A 24,056-nucleotide genomic window follows, 5' to 3' on the forward strand; every position below is an offset into this window, starting at 1 on the left:
CTCAACCATTCAGATCACAAGAGGTAAGCATTTTCAATGCCTTTTCTGTTTTTTCTTTCTTTTTCTGACATCACCCTAGAGCCAATATGAAGCCCCAAGTACTTCTCGCGGCTGGTCTCGCTACCGTAGCCATGGCCGATCAGTGGCCCATGGCCAAGGAGAAATGCGGTCGTCTTGGACCCATGGAATGGGACCCCAATGACCTTCCTGCCGATGTGGATGTCATGCAAATTCGAATGTGCGCTGATCATCCTATGGGGGCTGGAAATTACTGGGGATGGGGCGAATATCTTCCCGACTGGTTTCCTCGCAACCCTTTTGCTGATATAGTCATCGATTGGCTTTGGTGGCCTTAGATTGGGGTGTGAGGTGATACGGGATGAGGATCTGGGAGATGAAGAATGCAATTATGAGTAGGAAGCGCTAACGTCAGTGAATATAACTTGTTCTTGCATGTCTCAATCAAAGGAGTTTTGTATCCTAACGAGGTTTTTCTCCTTTGCATTTCTCAAGACCTGATTTTCCAGACGTAACTGAACTATGATTTTCTATAAACTTCAGATAAGAGAAAGCTCACCAAGTTCGGCGCTTGCTGTCTGAAGGAGTATGTTCAAGACCCTCACAATGTTCTAATCAGTATCCAGTTGTAAGTTCTCTTTTAACAGCGTCCTCCAGAGTCTCCAGATCTTCATCCTTGAGTCCAATCCTCTCATTATCCGTCTTTTCATAAAGCGTTCCACCCTCAGACCAAATGCGTCGGAGTGTATAAGAAACAGCCTTGGGATTTCCAGCAGCCCATCCCTTCTTCTCTGCTTCCCTCAACTCATCGAGAGTGTAGCTTGAAATTTCCCAGGGTTCACCTCCTGTTTGCTTCTCAAGCTCCTTGAGAATCTGCTTGGAGTTGACAACGAAGGATTGAACGACGAGAGCGCGGTTGAAAGACTCTGCTGGGTGACGAAGAGCTGCGACTACAGCCTTTCCAACACTATGAAACATTAGTCACAGATTCATATAGTTTAATCACAAGATGGAACTTACTCAGGCATAGTAGTGAAGCCAATCTTGCCCTCCCCATTATCAATCAAGACCGCCTTCTTATTCTTATGGTCAAATCCTCCAGCCTCAATAACATCAGGTGAAAGCGTAAAGTACATATCGATATACGGCCCAGTAACGACAAAAGTATACTTCAGACCATTTGCGTTCTCTCGAATGTACTTTCGTACCTTGAGTTTCAGCTGATGAGGCTTCTCGCTGGCACTTTGGGGACCGTATTCGATATCCGTGCCGTATTCAGAAGGGAAAAACCACTTCACTGAGCCAGACTCAGCTGCAAGTCTAAAGAGCTCGATCTGTGTCTCGATGACATTGCGTCCCACTGCGCTGATGACGGTGTCGACCCCTTGGTAAGCTCTCTTTACGTCTTCAGGGTTGTTGACATCTCCTGTGATAATCTTGACGGCCTTTGATTTGAGCTCGCTGATCAATTCTGGTTTTTTGGTAACTGTGTCTTCTGAGGTGAAGATGGCCACATGATCGAATGTTGGCTGGGCATTGGCGATAGCATTCGTGATATATCGCCCGATGTTCCCGGTAGCTCCGAAAATGAGAATACTCTTAGGTTGAAAGTCTGCCATATTTGATTGAAGCTGACTCTCGATACCCGTAGGTCAATCCGTTGCGTTTATAGATAATTCTAAGTGGGATTTATAAGCTATGATCCGGTATCGTATTTATAAGCTATAGACTATTAGGGTTCTTGCCTTTGTCTAGATTGGAAAGTGAATGATGATCGGAGTTGAACTAATGTCAAAGCACGCCCTTTGTTATCACGCCCTACGGGAAGAACTTGATGATATAACTTGCTCAGTTCATGGCGGGCCGCGGCGGGGTTAAGCACGACATCAATGAATTGCCTAATGTGGTTGGTAAACCAAGTTTGTCAGCCTCGATAGTTGAGTCACTTCAATTGAATCAACTATCATGGGAATTGCAACACCCTTTATGTCAATATCATGACTTCTTTCAACTTCAACTGAACTTTTCCTCTGGAAGGCTTTCGACAGTACGGAAAGCCAGATGATTGGCCGTGCTTTGAATTATTTATTGATTCCTCTTATTTATTTAGACTTTGTGTGATACTCATGATTGAAGTTTATGGCACGGCTCAACTTAAGCTTTAATCGATCAAGAGACTGTAATTAATTAACTTTCATAGATTTTATAGATACATCTTTGAAAATGTTCACACTCTAGAGAAAGCCTTATCTTGATTCGATGCAGCACTGTTGAGATAAAGCCTTTTCCTTTACGTACCAAGCTTAAAGGCTGCAGGGTCGTTTACAGTTAGTCCAGTTATAGGTAGTAGCATGTTTTCGACTTGCACTGGACAAGTGAGGGCAGAATTTCAGGAGTCAAAGTTAAGACTATGTTGAGTTCGCTTCATAGATGGTAGCGAAGCAAAGATAAGAGGTACTTTTGAGGGCATCATTTTAAGCTTTCCTCTTCGTACAATAGTCAAGTTGCCCTTGTTCATATTGCCTAAGAACATTTGCAACAGCTTGCCTAAACCGAAAGTATTCTCGACCAGCGTGGTGTAAAAGTAACTCTGCACTTAATACATACATGTTCGTTCAATTGTCAAGGGCTGGAGTGGCGATACCTCGTGGTTCTCAATGAAGAAGGTTTTCATATTGAAGTTACTCTACAGCAATCCCAATTCTATCTGAACCATACTATGTTGAATTCTTCTATAAAAAGAATTCTCGTCTCCAATTTTGTCGTTCCCAACTTCATTACTTCTCACGCATTCACTTCGTCTTCAGACACTCTGACGTCTTCATAGACTCTCCCCATAATCACACATTTCGCCAGACTTTACACATTCGAAATGATTCAACCAGAAGACGTAGCCCGATTCTCCCGCACTTCCCTGTACAGGGACATCGAACTCGGTCTTCACAATCTCCTCATCAAGAGGAGGAATGTCCTTGCTCCACCTCACTCCTCGACCGCCCAACGCTACTATGCCGTTGGCGAATTCTTCAGCCGGCCACCCAACAGTTGCTGGTGTGACAACAGCGAGCCATGTACTGATGGACGGTACTGCTGGGAAACTCCTTGTCCTATCCTCGGCAAGGACATGAATTTCAAGATCTGCGACCGCGATCACTTCGATGGCAAAGGGTGTACAGATAGGTTTTGTTTCAATCCCAACGCCAGCGCGAGGAAGTACATGTTGGGCTTCATTGCAAAGCGCGCAAGGCAAACACCATTTGAAGAGAGGCTGAACCCCGTGGCTCATGGCCTGGTTAGGAAGTACAGTGCCAAGATCGCCTCAAGAGGCATGGAGAAGTTCTCGCAATAGTGCATATGCTATTCGAGGATCTTCGTTACCCGATTTCTCTGAACTGGGATCCCTGAGGTTCACGGGGTTTTAGGTTGGAAGAAGAAGCCCATTGATAAATGCGTTGCTAAATTGGTATTTGAGATCCATGGGGTTAAATGGAAGAGGGATATGCGGGAATACTGGTAGAAGCAGGTGAGGATATTGCTTCAACTCTTTGGTGATACGCATTTTGTCTGACCGGGGAATACAGTTTTTTGGACCATAGAAGAGGTCTGGAATGTCTTTTTGTTCAAAAGTTTGTTCCAGAACTGGAACCTGGTTAAAGTTCTTCGTCATTATATTTTACACTATTCATATCGGCGAGTAGCTTATGGATATTTACGGTTGCTTCAACGGCGCAATAAGAGTTATGTCTATTCAGAATTCTTTAATGATATATCTTAAACCTTCAATACCCAACACCTTACAATGAATGACCCTCGACCCTCAAAACAGTCCTCAAATGTGTAAACGCCAACTTCGCTCCCTTATGACAAGCCAAAAGATTCGCCGTCTTGAGCACATTCTTGATCTGTCGACCATTCAGCTCTAGACCAGCCAGAGCCTTGATCTCTTCCTCTGAAATCTCATGCGCAGAGTCGCCCTCAACCTTTGCATCTACGCTAATAGCACGACTCAAGAAACCTCGCCAAACAGACTCTCGAGCGGTGTTGTCGAGGGGAGGATACTCGAGCGACATGTGGATTCGGCTTTGGAAGGCTTGATCCATGTCTTTGACGCGATTGGTGGTGAGGAAGAGAATACCTTCATAGTATTCGAGCATGCGAAGGAAGATTGAAACAATGCGATTGCGTTCGATGTCATGTGCGGATCGAGCCTCGAGGAAGACGTCACATTCGTCGAGAAGGAGGACAGCGTTCCAGTTGGCCACCATTTCGAGAATACGTTGAAGATTTTCCTCAATATCGTAGGCGTCGCTGCCGAGGTCACCAGCGCTCATGATGTAGAGGGGAACCTTCATTTCCTCAGCCACCGACTCAGCAGTCAGTGTCTTACCAATACCAGGACCACCCGACAGGAGCATGATAATACCCTTACCCTTGCCAGAGATGATATCATCAAAGACGTTCTTAAACTTGACCTGACTTTGGGCGAAAGCGAGAATAAGTTCCTTTTGGTCGGCAGGAAGAACAAGAGAGTCGAAAGCTTTCTCATTGAACTTGACCTCTGTTACATCATCAATGAAGAACTCCATCCATCGCTTGTTTTTGAGAGCGTAGCCGCGGACCAGAGGACTTGTCATGATAAGTTGCTCTTCAGTGAGAGGAGCGCGCTGGTCATCGTCAAAGTCGGGCTTCTTGTCACCCGAGTCGCTTGAACAGTCGCTGTAAGAATCGCCGTCGTCGCCATCGCCAGCATCACTATCCCGATCACTGTTGGCGACAGGACCGTCACCGGTCAGATAGTTAAGCCAAACGGTATGGTCGGGGTTCTGCTTCTCCCAATTCGCCCCATCGATGACAATGCGTGAGTTGACAGTCTCTTTACGAGACTTGTTCGCATTGACCCACCAGATGGCAGTGCCGCTGTATGCCTTGTAGTAATAGCCCGCGAGACTCTCAAACTTGCGTCCACGCTCAAGGAGCATCTTGTGGGCTGCGTCATGATTTGGGTGGTACTTAAGAGGATAGCATGAGAGGCTGGAGAAGGGAGCAGTGCCAGGGAAGTCGTTGATCTGCATAGTGATATCGCACCATCCCATACTTCTTCCATCCCAATCAATGCCTTTGCAGTTCATCATGTAGGCAAGGCCGCCGCAAGGTGTCTTTGCGAGGTATCCAGAGTCGAAGCGAACAGCAACGGGTCTTCCCTTAACAGAGCCCCAAACTGTGCAGCCAGGAGGGAAGAGAGTCCAAACATGCTCGAAGGCAACAGCGCGGTTCTTGAAGTAATCCTCCCGAAGCTGAATAATCTCGCCCAACTCATCCCTCATGATTTTATGCAACAGCGAAACATGCTCGCGGGTGATTGGGTCATAGTTAGGATCATCCTTCGCAGCAGTGAATTGATCCCAGCGATGAACAAAGCACTCAAAGGGAGCAAAGAACTTGAGACGTGAAACATCAGTAACGATACCAGGGTATCCATCAAAGACCTTTCCGAGAACGCGCTTGAGGTAGGGAGATTGAATGACGAGGGAGTCTATGTCGAGAGGCTTGTTGGAGTCAGCCTCCTTTGGCTTTCTCTTGCGAATGATGACGGCGTATTTTTGTGTCTCTTCATTTTCTGCTGCTTCTTCAAGATCATCGGGATATTTGTCTGTCCATGATCGGTCTCCGTTCTTATCGAACTTGGCGTACAGATCTTTGCTTTCTGTGACGAGACCGACCATGACCTTCTCCTTCTTCTCTTCGTCTTCTTTTGGTGTTTCTTCTGTCTTTTGTTCTGTCTTGGTCTCTGTAGTCTCCTCCTTAGGATCTGTGTCTGCTGGTGTCAAGATAATGGCCGACTCGTCGCCGCTGCTCTTGTTTGAGTCCATAGTGTCGGTAGTCATGATGTGTGTATTGGTGTTGATGGGATATTATGTGAGGGAGGGTTGATGGTTCTTGTAAATCTTAGAGAACTGGAATGAATAGTCTTAAAGGATATTATTGATGATGATAGTCAATTTACATCAGCATATTTCTTCCTCTTTATACAACATGGATTCACCCTCAAGCAAGGCTTCCATCTGTAGGCATGGCGGCATATTACTCACACGGCATTGCCTAGACCCGCAAAAAGGAATGCCAAGTCAAGCTGTGAATAGCTACGGGGCCGAAAATCAATAGTAAACAGCGGGTAAAATCCTCTCATAATCTTCTGATAGGCTGAATGATGTCGTCGGCGACCATTTGCAGCAATTGCTGACCATGCTGATCGCTGCACAGCCCGTCAATGGATCTAGATCCAGGCACCGGCCCATAAGGCTTAGGCTGCCTCTACCCTAAGCTTGGGTGCCAAAAATAACTAATCTAAAGGTCTGCAAAGTCTATACTAAGCTTACCCAAGTATTTCTATCATTTAGAAAAGAGGTCCAAAGTTTTCTTGCCTCCCCTTGGTCTGCCTGTAGGCATCCAGCACCAACACCGCCTCAAAACTGTAAAAACAGTTGTAATTGGTATAGTTGCGTTTTTTTCGAACCAAAGTCCCGTTTATAGGAAGTTGAACCTGGGATTGGATGGCCGAAAGAGTCATCGGCGGTGTTGTTTGAGGACTATCCAAGATCTGCATCGACACGAATGTTGAGCAACGTGAAATCACACATCATCACAGGCAACAAAGCTACACCGACGAATAATCAGAGATATCGCCAAAAAGCCTTCTTTGTACAACCGTGAATGTGTAACTACAAATTTCCACCGTCGAGGATACTCGCAGCAGCTTCTTTGATAGCAGCCTGCGCTAATAGAAACAGACTCGGTCCAACACTAATCCTCGCAACGCCAATCTCACCCAATTCCTTGGTCGACAGCGCATCTTTCGTTCTGTGCGCCAACTTGACCGCAACCCGTCCATCAAGCTCCTTCACCAATGCCTCGACCCATGCATTTCGTAGTCCACGTCCGGATCCGCCCCAGTAAAACACGGTTGTAGCACCAGCTTCGAGGTACGCTTTTCCACGTTTGATGGCTTCTTTCATCGCTTCAGCTTCCGATATGCCTGTATCAACGTGGAAGGTGTCGCATCGGGCGTTGATGACAAAATCAGGACAGCCTGCGTCAGAGGCGGCTTTAAGAGCTGTTCTAAGTCGCTGGACTTGTTCGTCGATGGGGTAGAATTCGCCTGTTTCAGAGCTCACGTCCTCGATGTTGGCGCCAACAACACCAAGCTCAACGGCTCGTTTGACAGTAGACTCAATCTGAGACCCGTATCCATCTTGTAAATCGGCAGACAGCGGGATTCCAGCCGCTTTGGCGAGCGGTGCAACCTTGCTAATCGCTTCCATGTTCTGCTCTAGGGTGAGCTCCTCATCTTGGATACCATATGTCGCTGCAACAGCCCAAGACGCTGTCGCTAGAGCCTTTACTGGCTTGGAGGTCCCATTGCTGAGTGAAGTAATGGTTTGGAACGAAGCGACGTCCCAGATATTCGGGAATACAACTGGTGATGATGGCTTGTGGAGAGCCTTGAGCTGTTTGGCGAGGTCGTTAGACATGGTCGATTAATGTTGATGATGTATAAGATATTGGTAGTTCTTTGTTTATATTTAAGTTACGATATTTCTCATGATCTTTATAAGCCAAGACAGAGGAGTCATATCTGCATGTCAATACTTAGTGTGTTGCTTTTGATGTGAAGGGCGCGGGGGACGGGGTAATTCGGCATAAGACGGGTTAGGTGAGTTATACCGACCGCATCAACGAGGCTTTTCAACACCAATAATTGCATTTTGGGCTATCATTTGATGAGTCTTACTAGATGCACGTCTCCTCATATACTCCAAGACATCATTTCCCTTCACATTCCGCAGTTGATCCTCAAACTCTCCCATCGAAATGGACAAGGGTGCCTCGCTAGGCTTCCCTCTTGGGACTCGCTTGTGGGGAGGTTCCATTGCGATTCAAGGCCAACGGACGGCCCAGCAGTGTTACAGTATTAATGAACCGTGTCACCACTTTGTCACAGGGTCATTTTCAGTGTTCCGTCTCATTCACTGAAATCACTCACTATCGCAAAATGCCTCTTCAACTGCGCCGTGCTGTCCCAGAGGACATCCCTGAGATGTGCCAGATCCAATACTCAGCCTTTGGTGACACCTTTGTCGGGAGCCGTATCTGGACAGCCAACATTGAAGCCTCGAATCGCTTCTTGCAAAAGAGCTTTACGGATGATATGGCAGACCCCTTGTGTGAATTACTCGTCGTCACGCACAAGACATCCCCAGACTCAAAGGACGAAGAGGTAGTCTCACTAGCAAAATGGAGTCTTCCCGGCGCCCCAATCCAAGATCCTCCACCAGCCGAAGCATGGCCAGCAAACGGTGAGCTCGCCGTTGAGTTCTTCGGCGCCATGGCAAGAGGCCACCGCAAGCTCATGGGCGATAGACCTCATTATTACCTCGAAGTCATCTGCACCCACGAAACCTGGCAACGCAAAGGAGCAGGCAGTTTACTTCTCCGCTGGGGCATCGAGCGTGCAGACACAGATGGTCTCCCATGCTTTCTTGAAGCTACACCCAAGGGAAAGCCAGTGTACGAGAAGCTCGGATTCAAGGTAAAAGCTGAGGATGAGTTTAAGTGGTTGTGCGGAACGTTTGTGGAGACGTACATGGAGCGTGATGCAAAGATCGAGGAGCGGACAATGACGCGGCCGGGATCCAAGGAATTTGCGTAGATCTTTGTGTCACTGAATAGAGATTTGCGCGGGTTACAAACACTGGCGGATTTCTGTCTCGCTCTGGTGGGTTCCTTGCATCTTCAACTCTACGAAATGATACACAATGTGCACCTGCGAATGGATACATTATGCCTGCGGGCACGAAGAAAAAGCTCGATATATCGACTGCACGACGAGAAAAGAAATCGCCAACAGCTCAGAATGCTCATGCGGGAGTGTTGACTTTACCGTTATTCGATCGCTACGACCCTGCGGAAAGGCCGGATGTGCATATAAAGAGTGCATGATGAAAGGATGGATTTGTTGCAGATGTGGAAAGGGACCTAATGAGGGTCATGTTTGCAAGCAGGATGTTAAGCCATGGCGATGGGATTACTTTGAGTGTGGGCATGACTTCTGTAAGGATTGCAGACCGTGGAGGGGAGAACAACGAACTGGACATCATGGAGGACATTCGAGAAGAGGATCGAAGGAGATGATTCGAAAGGGACTGCATGTTATCACTGGAAGAACAGAGAGGGTTTGACGATGTTACGATGCCTACGGTCTCTGAGGGAAAGCTCCAGCAGAAGCTGCATATTGAGTAACTGATACCATGGAAGCTATCACGGACGTTTAAACTCGGCCGAGAGACCGATGGACCTGACGATCATCCCCGTAAAGGCTGCAAGAAAACCCACGAAAATTCTCGAACAAGAATGCCAAGAAATAACGGAATCTCCGGACTTTTTCTGCCTCGGCTTGGGGGATCGTGGCGCTACGTGGCTATTACATCTTATCATGACGTCGTGGGCTCCCCAATCTTTTTTTTAGTTACAAAATTCTTGAAGATCTTGCGGGTAACTGTGCACAAGACACTTGCAGCTAATTCGGTCACCGAATGGGAATAGATCAATGCTTCCAAGCCTTTGCAGGTTTTTTGTCGCGTGACTTGCCCCTTGTTTTATGATGCTGACGATGATGCTGTGAAGCCTCTTTACTCCTTTTTTGATTATTTATGTTGTTTGCTTTCCCCCTTTTTTCTTGTCGAAATTGCTGGCTCTTTCAGCGAATAGTTTGTTCATTTTCTTGCATGTGAAAGAATTGCTGCACCCTTGTCATAGCGTCCCGTCCGTGTAAACGTCACCAAAGAGTTACAGCCACAATTAGATTATTTGCGTTGTACAAGCAATCCAATCGCCGACGGACTTTCGCTGTCTTTTTTTCTTCTAAGCACGAAATTTCCATCGCTATTGATTTTGCATAACAATTATTATTTCTTCATTCTCTTCATCCTTGATTGATACACGACACGCGACACTTCATTTCTGCGCGCAGTCGCATCAACTCTCATCATGAGCGCCTCCAAAATGTCCTACCTCTCGCGCCTAAGCCCCATTCCCGCATTCCCTGAATACACAGGGCCCTACAAGGTCGGCACTGTCGATGTCGAGACTCCTATCTCTGAACTTGAGGCGCCCAGCGCTGCCCCCGAGGGTGTCGATAAGATTCATACCGTCCAGTATCGCATGTTCTACCCAGCTGTTCCCGAATCGAACGAGAAGCGCATCAGCTGGTTGCCGAACCCTCAGCGACAGCATCTAGTTGCTTACACAAAGTTCCTTGGTATTGGGCCTATGTTGGCTGAGTTTCTTTCGTAAGTGCGCCGAATCCAAATGATTCGTAAGACTTGCGCTGACAATCTGCAGATTCCTGCCTCGACATCTTCACTATACCACAATCCCAGCCCACAAGAATGCGAAACTCCTCGAATCGTCGACCGAGAATAAGCGATGGCCAACAATGATCTTTTCCCATGGCCTGGGGGGATGCCGAAACTCCTACTCTTACATCGCAGGCTCCCTTGCCTCCCACGGTATTGTCGTCATTTGCCCCGAGCATCGTGATGGCAGCGCTGTTGCAAGCTTCATTCGAGTTCCCGAAAAGCAAAATGGAACAGTCACCTCCAACGGCCGAATCCACGTTCCCTACGAGAAGATCTCACACGACGTCAGCCCCGAAGTCTACCAGGCCCGCGAAGCTCAACTCCGAATTCGATGCTGGGAGCTCGGTATGATCCATCAAGCCATGCTCGCCGTTGACAATGGCACCCAATTGACAAACCTGAACCGCTCGACCCCAAGCCTCGATCAATTCATCGGCCGATGCAATATCCACGAGCCTGGCAGCATTATCTTCGCTGGCCACAGTTTTGGAGCAGCTACAGTGACACAATTCCTCAAGAGCACATACTACGCTGATGTCCCCGAGGTTGCTGCCATGGAGAATCCTATCTTTGTCCCGGCCGAGGGCAGTGATATCCGAAAGCAGGTCACCGAGAAGACTCTCGTCATGTTGCTCGACATGTGGTGCATGCCCTTGATGGCTCCCAACTCGGCGCCTCTATTCAATCTGCCGCTACCTGCATATGCCGACAAGGCCAGCGCTCCTGGTGGAAAGGCTATTCTAGCAGTTGAATCGGAGCACTTCTTCAAGTGGACCGACCATCTTCACATGAAGGCGCGTGTTTTGAGCCCCGATCCTACTGTCAAGGTCGTTACACCTCAGCTATTCGAGCGACCTAGTGGCTACAAGATGTCAGAACCAAACTTCTTCTACGTCGTCAACTCTGCGCATCTCAACCAGTCCGACTTTGGAATCCTGTTCCCATGGTTGACGCAGAAGATCTTCAAAGCTGAACAGCCCGAGCGAGCGCTTCGTCTGAACCTCCGCGCTCAGCTCCAGATGCTTCGCGAGAACAACATACCCGTAGGTCGTACATTCGCTGGAGACCTCGTTGACGGTACTTCGTTCGATAAGCTCGACAAGTTCAACGAAGCCAACGGCGATCCCTGCAAAGATGGCATCAACAGTGATCAAGCCATCTTTGACAAGAGCGGCAACAACCCTGTCGAGTTCTGGCGATGGATCGACATCATTGGTCTTGGAGACGCTGGGGGCAAGAAGACGACTGAGAAGAAGGTCGAGGAGGGCGAGGAGGAGATGAAGGGCGAACTTGACCCTAGTGAGGAGTTGCCCGGAGCACCACCTTCTATGACCGGAGCTGTCAGTGCTGCTGCGGCGTAAAAGGATGAACAAAATGATTATGAAAGCGATTTGATCTTTGGATGGGATTATTTTGGAGATACCTCTTTTGGCGCAAGGTTAGGAAAGGCATATTGGTTTTGTAAAGATATTGGGCGCGAATACCAGCTAGACTCTTTTGTAAAGTACGAATACATCTTGGTTTATTCTTGACTTGCGTATCCCATCTCAATGACCAAAGTTGACCCATCATTCTGCCATATTCCTCCAACACCACCAAACACACACTTCATCGATACGGGATTCCACATGTGTCCTGTTATTTCATCACTTTCAACGCTAACATTTCCTCTCGGCGCACACGCAACGGTTCGACACGTTCCTTCTGTTACAGATAGGCATTGACCAGCTGGGATGTTGACATGCTGTTCTGCATCGGTGAAGTTTGACCACGCGGCTATTGCGACCGGGCAGGCGAGTCGATCGGGACCGGGTTCCTGGTTATCGTTAGTGATGTTCAAATGTCTGAGGTTGGTGATCTTACCGTGGTGCAGGCGAGTGTCTCGGGTGTGTCGCTAGATGGGGGTTTGAGATATTGAAGCGGATCAAGACCTGTTTTGTTGAGGAAGGAAGACCATGAGAATTTGTCCATGACAGTCGTAGATTCTTCGTGACGCCTCTTAATAATTTCCCTTCCATGCGATAAGGATGCTAATAAGATAATAACTGTCTTGGTGAACATTGTGAAGAGTGCCATTTGCAGGTGATGATGCTGTGTCTCAGGCCAATATCAGCAATAGAGAATGAGGTAATGAGGGTGTTTTGGCCATCCCTTACTGATTACTCAACGTTTAAAGATCAATTGGCTTGGAAGACTGTTCAAAGGGTCGTTACTGCACCTTCTAGAGCTTTAGCCCGATGCTCTCACTCACCCTAATCGAGACTCATGCTTCTTATACCTACACACAAACGCGAATACTATGTCATTATTAGACTAGATCTTGGTAGCTATGGAAACACTGCTTCTTCGCCTATCCTTCTCCAGATGAAGCATGGCAGACGTCGTACGTGATGTCTTGATGCGCTTGGTTCCGGATGCAGAGGTGGGACGGACAGGCCGCAGTTTTGTGTTCTCGATCCGGTGCTTCGCGCTTAGATACAAGGATAATAACAGTATTGTTACTTCAAAGGGTCTTTGCTTGTGAACTAAATCTTTTTTGACACTTAGAAACTCTGGGGCAGTTGAGATGCGTGATGCAACTGGGCAAAATATGCTTGGATGTGGACTTCCCTAGAGAGTTTGGATGGCTTTGTTATCTGGCTTCACTGACGTACCCGTTGGCTCGAGCCGGGGGGGGGGCCAACTAAGCAAGCTTAGTTGGGCACAAAACCGTGAGACACGCACAAAAGGGTAAGACAGATGGATCATACCAAACTTTAGGTGGAAAAGTCACGTGAGAGGGAAAATTCCTCTTATTATAGTTATTATATAAGATCTAGCCTAATTAGTAATTAATATAAAAGTCCTAAATATTCTTTATAAAAATAACTATTTAAAGCTATTTTTTTCAAGTTTATAGGATTTTTTTATAATTAATTAATTTAATTTATAATATTTTCCTTAAGAATTTTATTTTTTAAATTATATATATATACTAAGTAATATACTTTATATTTAAAGCTTATATAAAGCTTATAGAATTTATATATATTATTATATAATATATTTATATCTTTAATACTTTAAATATAATTATTAAAAAATTCTAATTAATTTATTTAATAAGAAAAAGAGCTTTTAAATTAATATTTTAAAATATATAAAGCTTAATTTTATAGCTTATATTAGCTTTAAATATATACTTTAAGCTTTATTTATATTTTATTAATATATTTATAATATATTAAAATTCTTTAAAAATTCTAACTAACTTATAAGTATATTAAAATATTATTTATTATTTTTAATTAAAACCTTATTTTAAAATATATATAAAATTATCTTTAAGGTTATTAATTAAATTTTAAATATAATTAAATAAATAAATATAAAAAATATAATATTTAATTTATAAGATATTTCTTTAATTATTAAAGAATTATTAAAAATTACTTTTTTAATATTTAAAACTAATATTTAATAGCCTATATAAGCTAATAAAATTCTAAATTAAAATTCTAATTTTTCTATAAACTTTATATTATATTAATATAATTTTTAAATGTTTTTTAGGTATTTTATTTCCTTTTTTATAGTATTTTTTAAGTTTATTATCTCTTATCTTATCAGCTTCTCCTGTCTCACCCTTTTGTGCGTGTCTCACGGTTTTGTGCCCAACTAAGCTTGCTTAGTTGGCCCCCCCCCCGGCTCGAGCCAACGGGTAGACTTCGTTTTAGAAGCGTGAGGTCATGAATCCGACTCTATCCGCTGATTTGGCGTTCAATAGCCTATCTTTGCGTATAGACAAAGTGAGACGGCACACCCAATAACCCGTTTGTGTAACCTGCACACCCGCCGGGCCGATAATTTTGTTCATGGGAAGAAAAGCCACAGCAGATTCCGTAATAATTGACCGTTCAAACTCCCATTAACCCATTCACTCTAGTCTCGCTATTCTAGGGCAATTGTGAACCACGTCCTCTACTCCCCGCTATCTCTGCTGGAGGATCAGGCCAGGGCGGAAGCGGGGGCAGCTCTGGAACACCCTTGGCTCCCCCAAGAGGAAGAATGTTGACGCCGCTTGTCTCGCCTGCAAGAAACGCAAAGTGAGAGTAAGCATCTCAAAAGCTTCCCATTCAGCCTTGAGATGCCGGCTTTTTTGCGCAGCGAAAACAATCCTTATCTTAAATCTCATAGGTATGGGATGGTTAATGAGGATGCGTCGGCGGCAGGTGATCCAAATGCTGGGTTGAATGCTGTTAGAATAGGCGTTGAAGCTCAATATAGAGCTCCGTATCATGTTGCTAAGCTAATAGAGCCGCGCATTGATGCCCTGAGGCCCTCTCAATGGACGCAAGTTCCAGCAAGCGATAACTTGCTGCGAGAACTTCTCAAGATGTACTTCTTGCATGGGTATCCCACTTTCGCCTTTTTTCACAAAGACTAGTTCTTAGACGACGTGGCAGCTGGTCGCGAGAACTTCTGTTCATCATATCTCGTCAATGCGATCCTTGCTGGAGCATGCGTACGTTGCAGTAACTTGATGTACACATTAACTGACAGCCATAGCACGCACACACCAAAGCTGCACACCATACAGAGTTAAATCAATGAGTTATCAAATTCTAAAAAGTTTGAACCACCAGTAAATTACTGGCAATAATGTTACTTGTCCTTTGTCTGTCCCTGCTCCCAAATTCCCTTGAGCATCAGGCATCTCGGCTCAATGATGTTCGCGTCCACAACCTTCAAGGCGTTGTTTGGTTCCTTACCTGAGTCAGGTCTCACACCGCCTCCAAAGACACCGATCTTGGGAATTTGTTCCCATCCAGGTCCATCCTTGGGATCTCTGATGAACTTGCCCCAAGCCTTCTGCATCTCCCTACTCAACTTCTCCTGGAACTCAGTAGCACCTTTCTCAGGAAACGTTCCAAAGAGAGTTGGAATCTCAGAAGAATGATATGCTCCACTGCCTTTGAAGATCTCAGTGTTGGCAAAGCTCGCGTTGTAGATGTATCGCCAAGTTTTGATATCTGCCTCAGCGAAGTCCTCTGCGACATAGCGAATGGGACACTGCATGCCGATCTCGGTGGCCATCCTAGTAACTTGATCGAATTCGTTGTTGATACCGGGAGATCCAATAGGGTACAAGAATTTGAGTACCGAGACTTGAAAGTCACTTATCTCAGGGGCTAAGGTTTTAAGAGCATCCTTTACGGTAATGTTCATGAACTCCGGGAGTCTTGCCTCATCTGCTGTTATGCCCAACATGACAGGAACTCGAGCCATGAGCTTTGGGTTGTCTTTGGACTTTAGGCGGATGTCACGGGGATAGTTTGATAGTGTGACTCCGTCATCGCTGAGAGGTGCGAAGTTAAGCATACCCCTTTCGACAATATCATTGAGCTTAGCGGCTGGGACCTCGCGCATGCACTTGAGGACCTTATCAAAGTCGCCTTTGTCACAACCAGCTAGTTTGGTTGCATTCTTCCAAGAGCCAGTAGGTGTGACGTTTGTTGAAGCAGAACCCGACTGCAGAATAGCTGCGCGGAAAGGGAGGGGATCCAATGGAGCCGTGATAAGGTCATCGACACTTCCTGCGCCAGCACTTTCACCAAATATGGTGACTTTGTTGGGATCTCCTCCAAAAGCTGCGATATTGTCTTGGACCCAGGTCAGGGCTAGTCTTTGGTCAAGGAAGCTGTGGCACGTCAGTATGAAAGCACAGTTGAGATGATTGATCTTGCTTCCATTGTCCCTTCGGCAAATCGTAGGTTTCAGGGAATCCAAAGATATTGGTCCTGTAATTGACAGTAACAACAACGATGTCTTCATAACCCGCCATCTTCGATCCATCATAATAAGGCAAAGATCCAGATCCATGACTGAAACTTCCTCCATGAATCCAGAAAGCAACAGGCTTTGAACCGGCCTTTGCACCCGCAGGAGTATAGATATTCAAGTTCAAGCAATCTTCACTAGTACCTGCTGGCGGTCCAGGAGTAGCAAAAATCTCAATAGTTCGATTACGTCGTTCTTCGGGATAGTTGAACTTCATTATACAAGCGGGCTTGTAGACGGTGGCATTGTAGGGAGTGTCCCATGGTTTGGCTGGTTTTGGAGGACTGAAGCGGAGGGGCTTTTCGGCGAAGGGGATGCCGAGAAATTGATTGACCTTATTATTCGAGTCGGGGATGGAGGTTGAAGTGCTGATTACGACACCGTTGTCTATAGTGGTAGTTGGAATATTGGGACTTTGGGATTGTGGAAGTGCAAGTGTTGCTCCAGCGTAGAGAGCGGCTGTAAGAAGTGTGTAAGAAACCATGATTATTACTGATGATATCAAAGCATAATGAAGATTCAGGTAGAGTCAGAGCTATTTATACAGTAACCACCTCATCTTTGACCATGTCATCGCCATGTTAAGAAGCCAAGACATGGTGGACAGCCTTGTTTCCGCTCTCAAGATCTGCAAGCAATAAATATCTAAGCTTCGCCTATTTCCAGTGGCTCAGATACAAAAGACCAATAGACTACCAATAACAAGTCAAGACTTATACCGAAACTCTGACTTTGTCAAGGCGATATTGACCTTACTTGACTTGGTAACATGCTGCGCTTTGTCTGATTGGTTAGATCTTGAGATCTAGTTCTTGGCTCTGCAGGGGTATCGCAACATGAGGCCCAAAATGGTTTAGGACAGAGCCTCAGCTCATTCTCAAGATGGGGCTGTAAGTTCACAGCCTCTGACGAAATGAAAAGCTGAGGCTGAAAGGGTTGATCCATTCTTATGATGTCAATAATTCCGCTGTATTCCTTTGGTTAGAGGAAACCGTAATTCCCTGTCTAAGCAAAAAGCAATATCATCTAGCTATCTCCTCTAAGCGTCAAGTCTTTTTATCAAGTCGACTATGATATCTTTAGCTATATAAGACAAACATTTGTTCTATTACTCTCCATCATTTTCTTTATTCTTGCCCGCCGTTTGTAATTCTTAGGAATATCAAAATCAAATCTCCCAACCCGCTCATAGTATTGACCTGACTTCCGCAACAGAATCCCTTCAGATGATACTATAGTATCAGGATCAACAACAGTCGACTCTTCAAACTCGCTCGCATCGATATTTCCGCGCCGTTTATGAAGCACATGCAGTCCAAGAAAAAGTACTTCTAGAGTTTGAAATGACTCAGGCATTAGGCTTTCTGCATCGTATTCAAAATTCACGACGTATTTGTCTTCTTTGTGTTCTGTGAAGCTGATGTGACACGAAAACACGGGTCTTTGCACTGTTGAGATAATATTGCTTTCTTTGAACGGTCTCCCAAGGTCGATTTTTAGTAACGGAGCTTCGAATCGGAGAACGCGTTTCTCAGGCGTATCAAGATTTATGGGGCTCCGGTTCCCTGGGAAGACATAGGGCTCTAAGCCCATGGTTTCTAGACTATAGTGCACTGTTGCTCAAAAGCTACGGCAGGGATAACAACCTCCAGCAACTGAGTTCTCAAGTGCTTCGAAAGAGCCGTGGTGTGGGATAGCAGCTGAAGTCTGCCATTCTTCAAAGTTCCATGGTATGCGGCGGCAAACCTTGCATCTCCATTCGACAGAGGCTTCATCATCCATGGCTAGCCCCGCGCCGCCTGGCGAAATTTTGGTGCTTCTCGAAGATCTCAAGCATGCAATTGTTAAGCTAAGGAGCGATAAAGACTAGAGATGTGGCACATGATAGTCAGCAAGCCACCATGCAAGTCGATATCCTGACGAATCAACTGGTGCTACCAAGTCTTTACTAACAGAGCACTACACCTAGACAGGAAACAGTTTCTGATTTCAGATATATATCTAGTGAATAAATATGTACATTTTAATTATTATAAATGTATTCCTTGGAGGGGTCAAACGCCTTAGTTCTCGTCCATGAGATAGACATCGCGCTCGAGAGCACGAGTGTTGAGCTTGGATTTGTTAGCCAAACTGGTCTCTCTCATGAGGATTGACTAAACTTACCACCTTGGAAGGGATATTGCGAAGATCAGTGATGCCAATCTGAGCAGCGTCGGCAAGGATCTCAGTCTTGAGAATCTGGATAAGCTTCTTGGGACCCTCAACACCATAGACGTTGGAGTACATAAAACTTGAAGAGGATCAGCAAAAGTCTCAAGCAATTAATGAAAGGCAAACTTACGGACGACCGAGACCAACAGCTTTGACTCCAAGAGCCAACAGCTTGATAACATCACTTCCATAACGGACGCCGCTGTCAGCGATAACTTCAGTCTTTTTGAAAACCTCAGGGGCGTTGCGTCGAAGCTCATAGGCGATCTCAAGAGGAGAGGGAGAGTAGTCGACTTGACGACCACCGTGGTTAGACAGCCAGATACCATCAGCGCCAGCTTCAACAGCACGGAGGGCGTCCTCAGTGGTGGTGATACCCTTGAGAATAATTGGAAGCTTGGTGTGAGACTTGATCTCCTTGAAAAGATCCCAGCTCAACACAGACGTGGCACCGTTACTACTGTCGATTAGTCAAGTTTCATACATCACGAAGGGGTACATACGCATTGGTGGTATCGTAGCGAGCAGCACGGTGACGAGTAGATGTAGCAGGAGCATCGATAGTCCAGACAAAGGCCTTGACGCCCTGGTCCTCAGCACGCTTCATAGCATCCCAAGTAACAGAGAGGTTGGCGTTGGAGTAGATTTGCTGGAAGATAGTGTTTCCACGCTTCTTGCGCTGAGCACCAATCTCCTCAATGGTCTTAGTAGCATACAGAGCAGCTACATATAGAATATCCTCGTCAGCAGCTGCATCAACAAAGTTGAGTTCACCGCGGTCGGAGTCACCATAGCCAGCACGAGCGGCAGGTGAGATGAAGATAGGAGCACTAAAATTATGACCTAGGATAGTAACGCCAAGAGTCTCGTTGAGGCCCTTCACGCTGGCAAGTTGGTGAGGTCGAAGTCTAGCCTTTTCCCAGACCTTGAGGTTGTTGCGGTAGGCCCACTCTCCCGCAGCAGCAGTGCGGTAGAAAGCATATTGCTGATCAGTCAAGACTTGGCGGGCAGCAAAGTCAAAGTCTGGGACACCACGGATATCTTTGAGCAGAGGACGGCTGCCCTCGGTCCAGTTGGTGCTGGTGAGGTAAGTGTTAAGGCCAGTGTCAGGCTCGTTGAGCCAGGGCTCATAGGCGGAGACAGCAGCCGCCAGAGAGGCAATCATAGTTGAGGTACGCATAATGAATGAATTGACCTGCCGGAGGTTATAGTAAAGATCGACTGTAGCACCTAGGCTAAGAGAACAAAGACTGACTATGATGAGTGAAGAAAGAGACAAAACACAAGAACCAAAAGAAAGAAGAAACCCGTCTGGATAAATGGAAATACCTGGACCAAGGCGTCACCGGGGCTGTATTCCGTTATGGCATGTCCTTGACTTTGCTGGTGGAGCTTCATGCCCTGAGGTTAATGAAGAGTGGGCACTGCTATGCCTTCTCGGATCTAGCCTGTGGACTCTCGTGGGGGTTGATGCCTTGATCAGATTGATAAGATCCATCAAATCAAGGAGAGCAAGAGGAAAAATTCGCCGATAATGTAGTGTTTGTCCAGAATAAGCATTTCTACGCGTTACAATCGGGGTCAAGACAATACAGGTCTACCGTTGAATATTCTATCACTAGACCCTTTAGCTTTGTCTTTTCTTGCTTGACTGCTTCTATGTTTGACGTCTCTTTCTGATGGTATCATATGTCCCAGATTGTGTCAAATTCCCAAGCCTGCTGTCTAAATGCCCGATTGAGTGCGGCGAAGAGCCTCATTAATTCTATAGATGATACAATTCACTCTCCCATGTCCCGAAACAGCCCATACTCCACTATTCATCCCATCTCAACCGCGATGAAGTGGGATGCTGAATAACCCTCACTTTAGCCTCAACTCCACGATCCAACAGTTGTGGAGTTCATCCACTTTGACAACGGCCAAGGGTCTCTAAGAGGAAAGCAGAAACTTCTCCAAGACAAAGTGGATTCTGCCATCTTAGAAAAAGACTTGTACTACTTATTGCATAGGCAATGATCGGCATATTTCTGTCTTGAGCTGAATTGTAGACTCTAGCTTGCAACATGGTAATTTTTCCGTCCCGCAAGGCGAAACTTTAAAATATTAAACTGGCATGGACGATATCCACCGGTAGGTACACCAGCATGAAATATCTACTCCTTTGAGATTGTTTGGTCGAAGTGACATTCTTGGCGCATGAGCCGATCAGCCGGAACCTTTGCCTTGGTAATGGACCTACCAAGATGAGTCTTTGCTTCTTCTGGTCATGAAACACCAGAATCTATCGGCTATTTATGCACTATGGTTCATTCTTCCTATTGGTGTGGTTTGAAATGACCGGCGAATAATTTCCCATAGGCATGATAGTAACCTTATTCTTGGCTTGTATACTAGCCGAGCTTATAAATGCTCCGACCACAAAGGGATAAAACACGCCGACTTGAGGACTTCATAGAGAAATACCCCGGAAAAACAAACGGTAGCTCTAGGCTACTCTTGATCTTTAACTCTGCTGATAACCCCTCTAGATTCCCATGTGCTGGAGTTGCAGTTAAAGAACCCATTCTTGTTTCCTTGAATATTTTAAGACCCCAACAGATGTGTTATCTGCATTTTAGATATGTGGCTGAAAGCTTATGATCACCACACATTACTTAGAACCCCAACAACCTCTTTTTTATCCCGAAGTGCCTCACATTTACATACGATGCAACTCATATTGATCACGTTAAGCGGAAGCTGAGAGCTTTCATGAGCAGACAAGTCGATAACGAAGTCCGAGTTCTAATCAGGGAACTTCCCTTTAGATTACTATTGATTGTCTGATAAAGACTATGATAACTCATCGAGATATATAGAGTCGATAACGTCTTGCTCAGCCTTCTCGCGCCATAGTTGGTATTTTTCGAGCAACCTCGTATGCTGTTTCTTTAGAGTTCTGGGGTCTTGATTTTCAAAGGCCATGCTCCATATAGCTTGAGCCTCATCCTTTGTTGTCTTTCTTGCTGAATCGATTCCTAGAAAGTCATTAGCTAACTGCACTCAAGTTGATGGAAACCTTACCAATGTGCTGTGTCTGAACTGGGTACAAAGCATATCTATCAAGCCCATTACTCGAAGCAATCTCGTCGAGCATCAAGTCTATCTGCCCCTCCCTCCTGTCCCTCAGGCTATCCATCAACAAGGGGACTTGAGATCGTGGGAAAATCATAGCCTGTGAGCAACAACCAAAAGGTTCTTTGAACACTCCAGGCGATGGCGGAAATAATGATGCTTTGCCAGACTGATATAGTAGTATTATCAATCCGGGCACAAGTATAAAGGCCGTTACGGCGAGTGTCTCCATATCGAGATACTTTCGTGAAACTCGCCAGTGTCGACGTACGAGCCATACGGAGGCTGCGATTCCTATATCAATGCCTAAAATAATCAACAATTCGTTATTGCCGCCAATGTCTCGACTCGACCAGCCTGTTGATCTCTCCTGATTGAAAAGACGCATGAACAGCCAGCGGCCAGAGTCAGATATCTCTGCTAGTCCTTGTAGAACCTTGATGAACCATCCATCAGCAAGGATTATATCGTCCTCAAACATGCCAACGTATAATGCGCCGGTATTATAACATCGTTCGAGGGCACAAGTGTAGTCGAATACCCCTTTCTCGTGATATCGTCCGTTTTCTTCGAGGTCATTCAAGTGTTTCGTTTGTGTGTCGTTGAGATCATAGGTAAAGATATCATCGGCCGCATGGTTCAGCCATTGGTGGTTCCAGCCGGGATGGCGTCTTGGATCGGTTTCTGCTATCAAGATAGATATATGGAGGTCATCTCGTTCTTGTTTCGAAAGGCCGTGTAGCATACTTCCTATTGTCGTCTGTTATCCCAATGAGCTTGAGCACAGGTGTTTCTTCGGGGTGACACTTACAGGGAGATATTGTGTCTCACGCTTCACGGAGCTCAGTGCTACGCAGAGGAGTTTGTTTCCATCTCTTGCTTTGCCCAGAGCCGGCTTTTTCGGCCCCGGATACGAGTTTATTAGCTTCTCGACTTCGGCCTTGCGGTGTTCTGAGTACTGTGTCTCGTATGCTCGTGCCTTATCGAAGAAGACACTACCAGGGTCACGGTAGAAATGAGTCTGTCCATACCAAGTCAAGCATAATAATAAAGCGATGCATGTTGCCGATTTCACGAGTAGGCTGAGCATATTGGAGAAAATGATTACTCTACAAGTTACAGTAAACCATCCCGGGGATGATCACAACTTCTATGCTATTTAAAAGCCCCACAAGTTTCGCTCCTTTTCGGTAGTAATTACATGACCAACGCGTTTGATCAAGATGATCAAAGTCTAATATTGGGTAACTACTAACATTTCGAACGCCGCGGCCAATGACGCTTTTGGAAACTGCCGATTTTCGTATAATCCTACAACGCGAAGGATCTACACTTGTTTCGAAGGATGTTTAGTTTCATATTCCAACCAATCAGAACATTGGTAGCGTTCAAAAGAAGCGAAGCAACCAGTCAGACGCGCGTCAGTGAAGATCACAACTGATGACGTTGGTGTTTTATGGCGACTAGTGCTATTCTAATTGGCACGGTATTTAGTAAATTTCCGATTCAAGACCGAAGGATCAAATCGAAGCTTCTTTCTATTCAACTGTGACTTGGAGGGTATCGTAAGGCTAGCTAAGCCACAAGTCCAAGCGGGAGGATTTCGCTGAGACCCCGGGTCGGCACTGTTTATAACAGAAGGTGATACAGTGTGTTGGTGTATGTACGAAGACCCATATTATTGTGAGCTTTGCTCGCGCCCAGAGTAACTCACGTGAAAGATCACGAGTTCCATTGTTGATTCTGATAGTGAAATGCTCTTGTCTTCCACCAAAATCTGACAAGAAACGCACATTGAGACTCTATTGTGATTCGTAGCCAAGGAAATGTTCCTTAGCATATCAGGAAATCTATTATGACTCGGCAAGCCGTATCCTCCATTACCTTGTCGAAACATAAAGTCTCATGCCATTGAAGAAAGGTTGGTATAGATTGAAAGTGCGTGAAGGGTGATGAGCTGAGATGGCGCTTCTGTTAAGCAGCATTTTGACCAAGAAGCCTTTTCGACCGTTTAAAAACTGGATGATTTTACTTCTAGTTATGAAAGAAAACAGCTGTTCAGGTGCTTATAAACTTCTGGTCAGTGAAACAAGTCATTCCGATGAGTATTCTACTCAAATCGCTTAACCTAGACCCTCAACACAAAAAACTGGCTTAAGAAATCCAAGCAGGTAACAGAGGTGGACAAGAGGACGTCGAAGGGTTTAAAGAGAGGTAAACTAAGCCAACTACACAGGTTTATTGTTCGAGTTATGAAAAACCACATACTGTTATGTCTTTTGCATCAAGTCTTTGATATACAAAGACTGATCTGACACCTCTACATAAAGCAACTTCAAGCATCGTGGCATTCTTGTTATTTATCATGCTTTAAACTGATTTGCTATGCATCGGTATTCGGTTCATAGAGCTCGCTAGTACCTCAGCCAAGCACTGAGCCCTAACTTAGAGACACCTTGAATGCTTGACACC

General features: G+C 45.6%; 12 protein-coding genes across 12 annotated transcripts; 5 read left to right on the plus strand and 7 right to left on the minus strand.

The window, feature by feature from the left end:
- The first annotated feature begins 52 nt into the window (after positions 1–52).
- BKA55DRAFT_374403 (uncharacterized protein) lies at positions 53–494 on the plus strand. Its single transcript, XM_046185907.1, has one exon. The coding sequence runs from the start codon at positions 87–89 to the stop codon at positions 354–356; it is 270 nt and encodes an 89-aa protein (XP_046049488.1). The 5' UTR covers positions 53–86; the 3' UTR covers positions 357–494.
- A 139-nt stretch (positions 495–633) lies between these two features.
- On the minus strand, positions 634–1,637 carry BKA55DRAFT_690404 (uncharacterized protein; the record flags this gene model as incomplete). The annotated part of the gene is made up of 2 exons (XM_046199493.1): positions 634–985; positions 1,039–1,637. The coding sequence occupies 2 exons, from the start codon at positions 1,635–1,637 to the stop codon at positions 634–636; spliced, it is 951 nt and encodes a 316-aa protein (XP_046049489.1).
- A 1,253-nt stretch (positions 1,638–2,890) lies between these two features.
- BKA55DRAFT_539733 (uncharacterized protein) lies at positions 2,891–3,367 on the plus strand (the record flags this gene model as incomplete). Its single annotated transcript, XM_046190176.1, has 1 exon — positions 2,891–3,367. One exon carries the CDS (start codon positions 2,891–2,893, stop codon positions 3,365–3,367), a length of 477 nt encoding a protein of 158 aa, XP_046049490.1.
- Positions 3,368–3,667: 300 nt separating this feature from the next.
- On the minus strand, positions 3,668–6,009 carry BKA55DRAFT_568954 (P-loop containing nucleoside triphosphate hydrolase protein). Its single transcript, XM_046192870.1, has one exon. It carries the CDS (start codon positions 5,901–5,903, stop codon positions 3,813–3,815), a length of 2,091 nt encoding a protein of 696 aa, XP_046049491.1. The 5' UTR covers positions 5,904–6,009; the 3' UTR covers positions 3,668–3,812.
- A 728-nt stretch (positions 6,010–6,737) lies between these two features.
- On the minus strand, positions 6,738–7,547 carry BKA55DRAFT_539735 (phosphoenolpyruvate phosphomutase-domain-containing protein; the record flags this gene model as incomplete). The annotated part of the gene is made up of 1 exon (XM_046190177.1): positions 6,738–7,547. One exon carries the CDS (start codon positions 7,545–7,547, stop codon positions 6,738–6,740), a length of 810 nt encoding a protein of 269 aa, XP_046049492.1.
- A 521-nt stretch (positions 7,548–8,068) lies between these two features.
- Positions 8,069–8,725, plus strand: BKA55DRAFT_690408 (acyl-CoA N-acyltransferase; the record flags this gene model as incomplete). The annotated part of the gene is made up of 1 exon (XM_046199494.1): positions 8,069–8,725. The coding sequence occupies one exon, from the start codon at positions 8,069–8,071 to the stop codon at positions 8,723–8,725; it is 657 nt and encodes a 218-aa protein (XP_046049493.1).
- A 25-nt stretch (positions 8,726–8,750) lies between these two features.
- Positions 8,751–9,340, plus strand: BKA55DRAFT_374616 (uncharacterized protein). The gene has a single exon (XM_046185908.1). The coding sequence runs from the start codon at positions 8,832–8,834 to the stop codon at positions 9,252–9,254; it is 423 nt and encodes a 140-aa protein (XP_046049494.1). The 5' UTR covers positions 8,751–8,831; the 3' UTR covers positions 9,255–9,340.
- Positions 9,341–10,077: 737 nt separating this feature from the next.
- On the plus strand, positions 10,078–11,794 carry BKA55DRAFT_511990 (the record flags this gene model as incomplete). The annotated part of the gene is made up of 2 exons (XM_046187763.1): positions 10,078–10,364; positions 10,417–11,794. 2 exons carry the CDS (start codon positions 10,078–10,080, stop codon positions 11,792–11,794), a joined length of 1,665 nt encoding a protein of 554 aa, XP_046049495.1.
- A 161-nt stretch (positions 11,795–11,955) lies between these two features.
- Positions 11,956–12,494, minus strand: BKA55DRAFT_539738 (uncharacterized protein; the record flags this gene model as incomplete). The annotated part of the gene is made up of 2 exons (XM_046190178.1): positions 11,956–12,249; positions 12,297–12,494. 2 exons carry the CDS (start codon positions 12,492–12,494, stop codon positions 11,956–11,958), a joined length of 492 nt encoding a protein of 163 aa, XP_046049496.1.
- Positions 12,495–15,077: 2,583 nt separating this feature from the next.
- BKA55DRAFT_728289 (Alpha/Beta hydrolase protein) lies at positions 15,078–16,737 on the minus strand (the record flags this gene model as incomplete). Its single annotated transcript, XM_046201173.1, has 2 exons — positions 15,078–16,113; positions 16,139–16,737. 2 exons carry the CDS (start codon positions 16,735–16,737, stop codon positions 15,078–15,080), a joined length of 1,635 nt encoding a protein of 544 aa, XP_046049497.1.
- Positions 16,738–18,316: 1,579 nt separating this feature from the next.
- BKA55DRAFT_511954 (uncharacterized protein) lies at positions 18,317–19,647 on the minus strand (the record flags this gene model as incomplete). The annotated part of the gene is made up of 4 exons (XM_046187757.1): positions 18,317–18,367; positions 18,420–18,546; positions 18,598–18,924; positions 18,971–19,647. 4 exons carry the CDS (start codon positions 19,645–19,647, stop codon positions 18,317–18,319), a joined length of 1,182 nt encoding a protein of 393 aa, XP_046049498.1.
- Positions 19,648–21,302: 1,655 nt separating this feature from the next.
- On the minus strand, positions 21,303–22,674 carry BKA55DRAFT_539741 (uncharacterized protein; the record flags this gene model as incomplete). Its single annotated transcript, XM_046190179.1, has 4 exons — positions 21,303–21,487; positions 21,534–21,753; positions 21,856–22,344; positions 22,396–22,674. The coding sequence occupies 4 exons, from the start codon at positions 22,672–22,674 to the stop codon at positions 21,303–21,305; spliced, it is 1,173 nt and encodes a 390-aa protein (XP_046049499.1).
- Between the last annotated feature and the right edge of the window lie 1,382 nt (positions 22,675–24,056).

This window comes from Fusarium redolens (genome assembly GCF_020744475.1).
Source record: "Fusarium redolens strain MPI-CAGE-AT-0023 chromosome Unknown BKA55scaffold_8, whole genome shotgun sequence".
Lineage (NCBI taxonomy): Eukaryota > Fungi > Ascomycota > Sordariomycetes > Hypocreales > Nectriaceae > Fusarium > Fusarium redolens.

Excerpts from the sequence above, each read along its gene's own strand:
- BKA55DRAFT_568954 (XM_046192870.1), bottom strand. The coding sequence starts at position 5,903 with ATGACTACCGACACTATGGACTCAAACAAGAGCAGCGGCGACGAGTCG.
- BKA55DRAFT_374403 (XM_046185907.1), top strand. The coding sequence starts at position 87 with ATGAAGCCCCAAGTACTTCTCGCGGCTGGTCTCGCTACCGTAGCCATG.
- BKA55DRAFT_374616 (XM_046185908.1), top strand. The coding sequence starts at position 8,832 with ATGTGCACCTGCGAATGGATACATTATGCCTGCGGGCACGAAGAAAAA.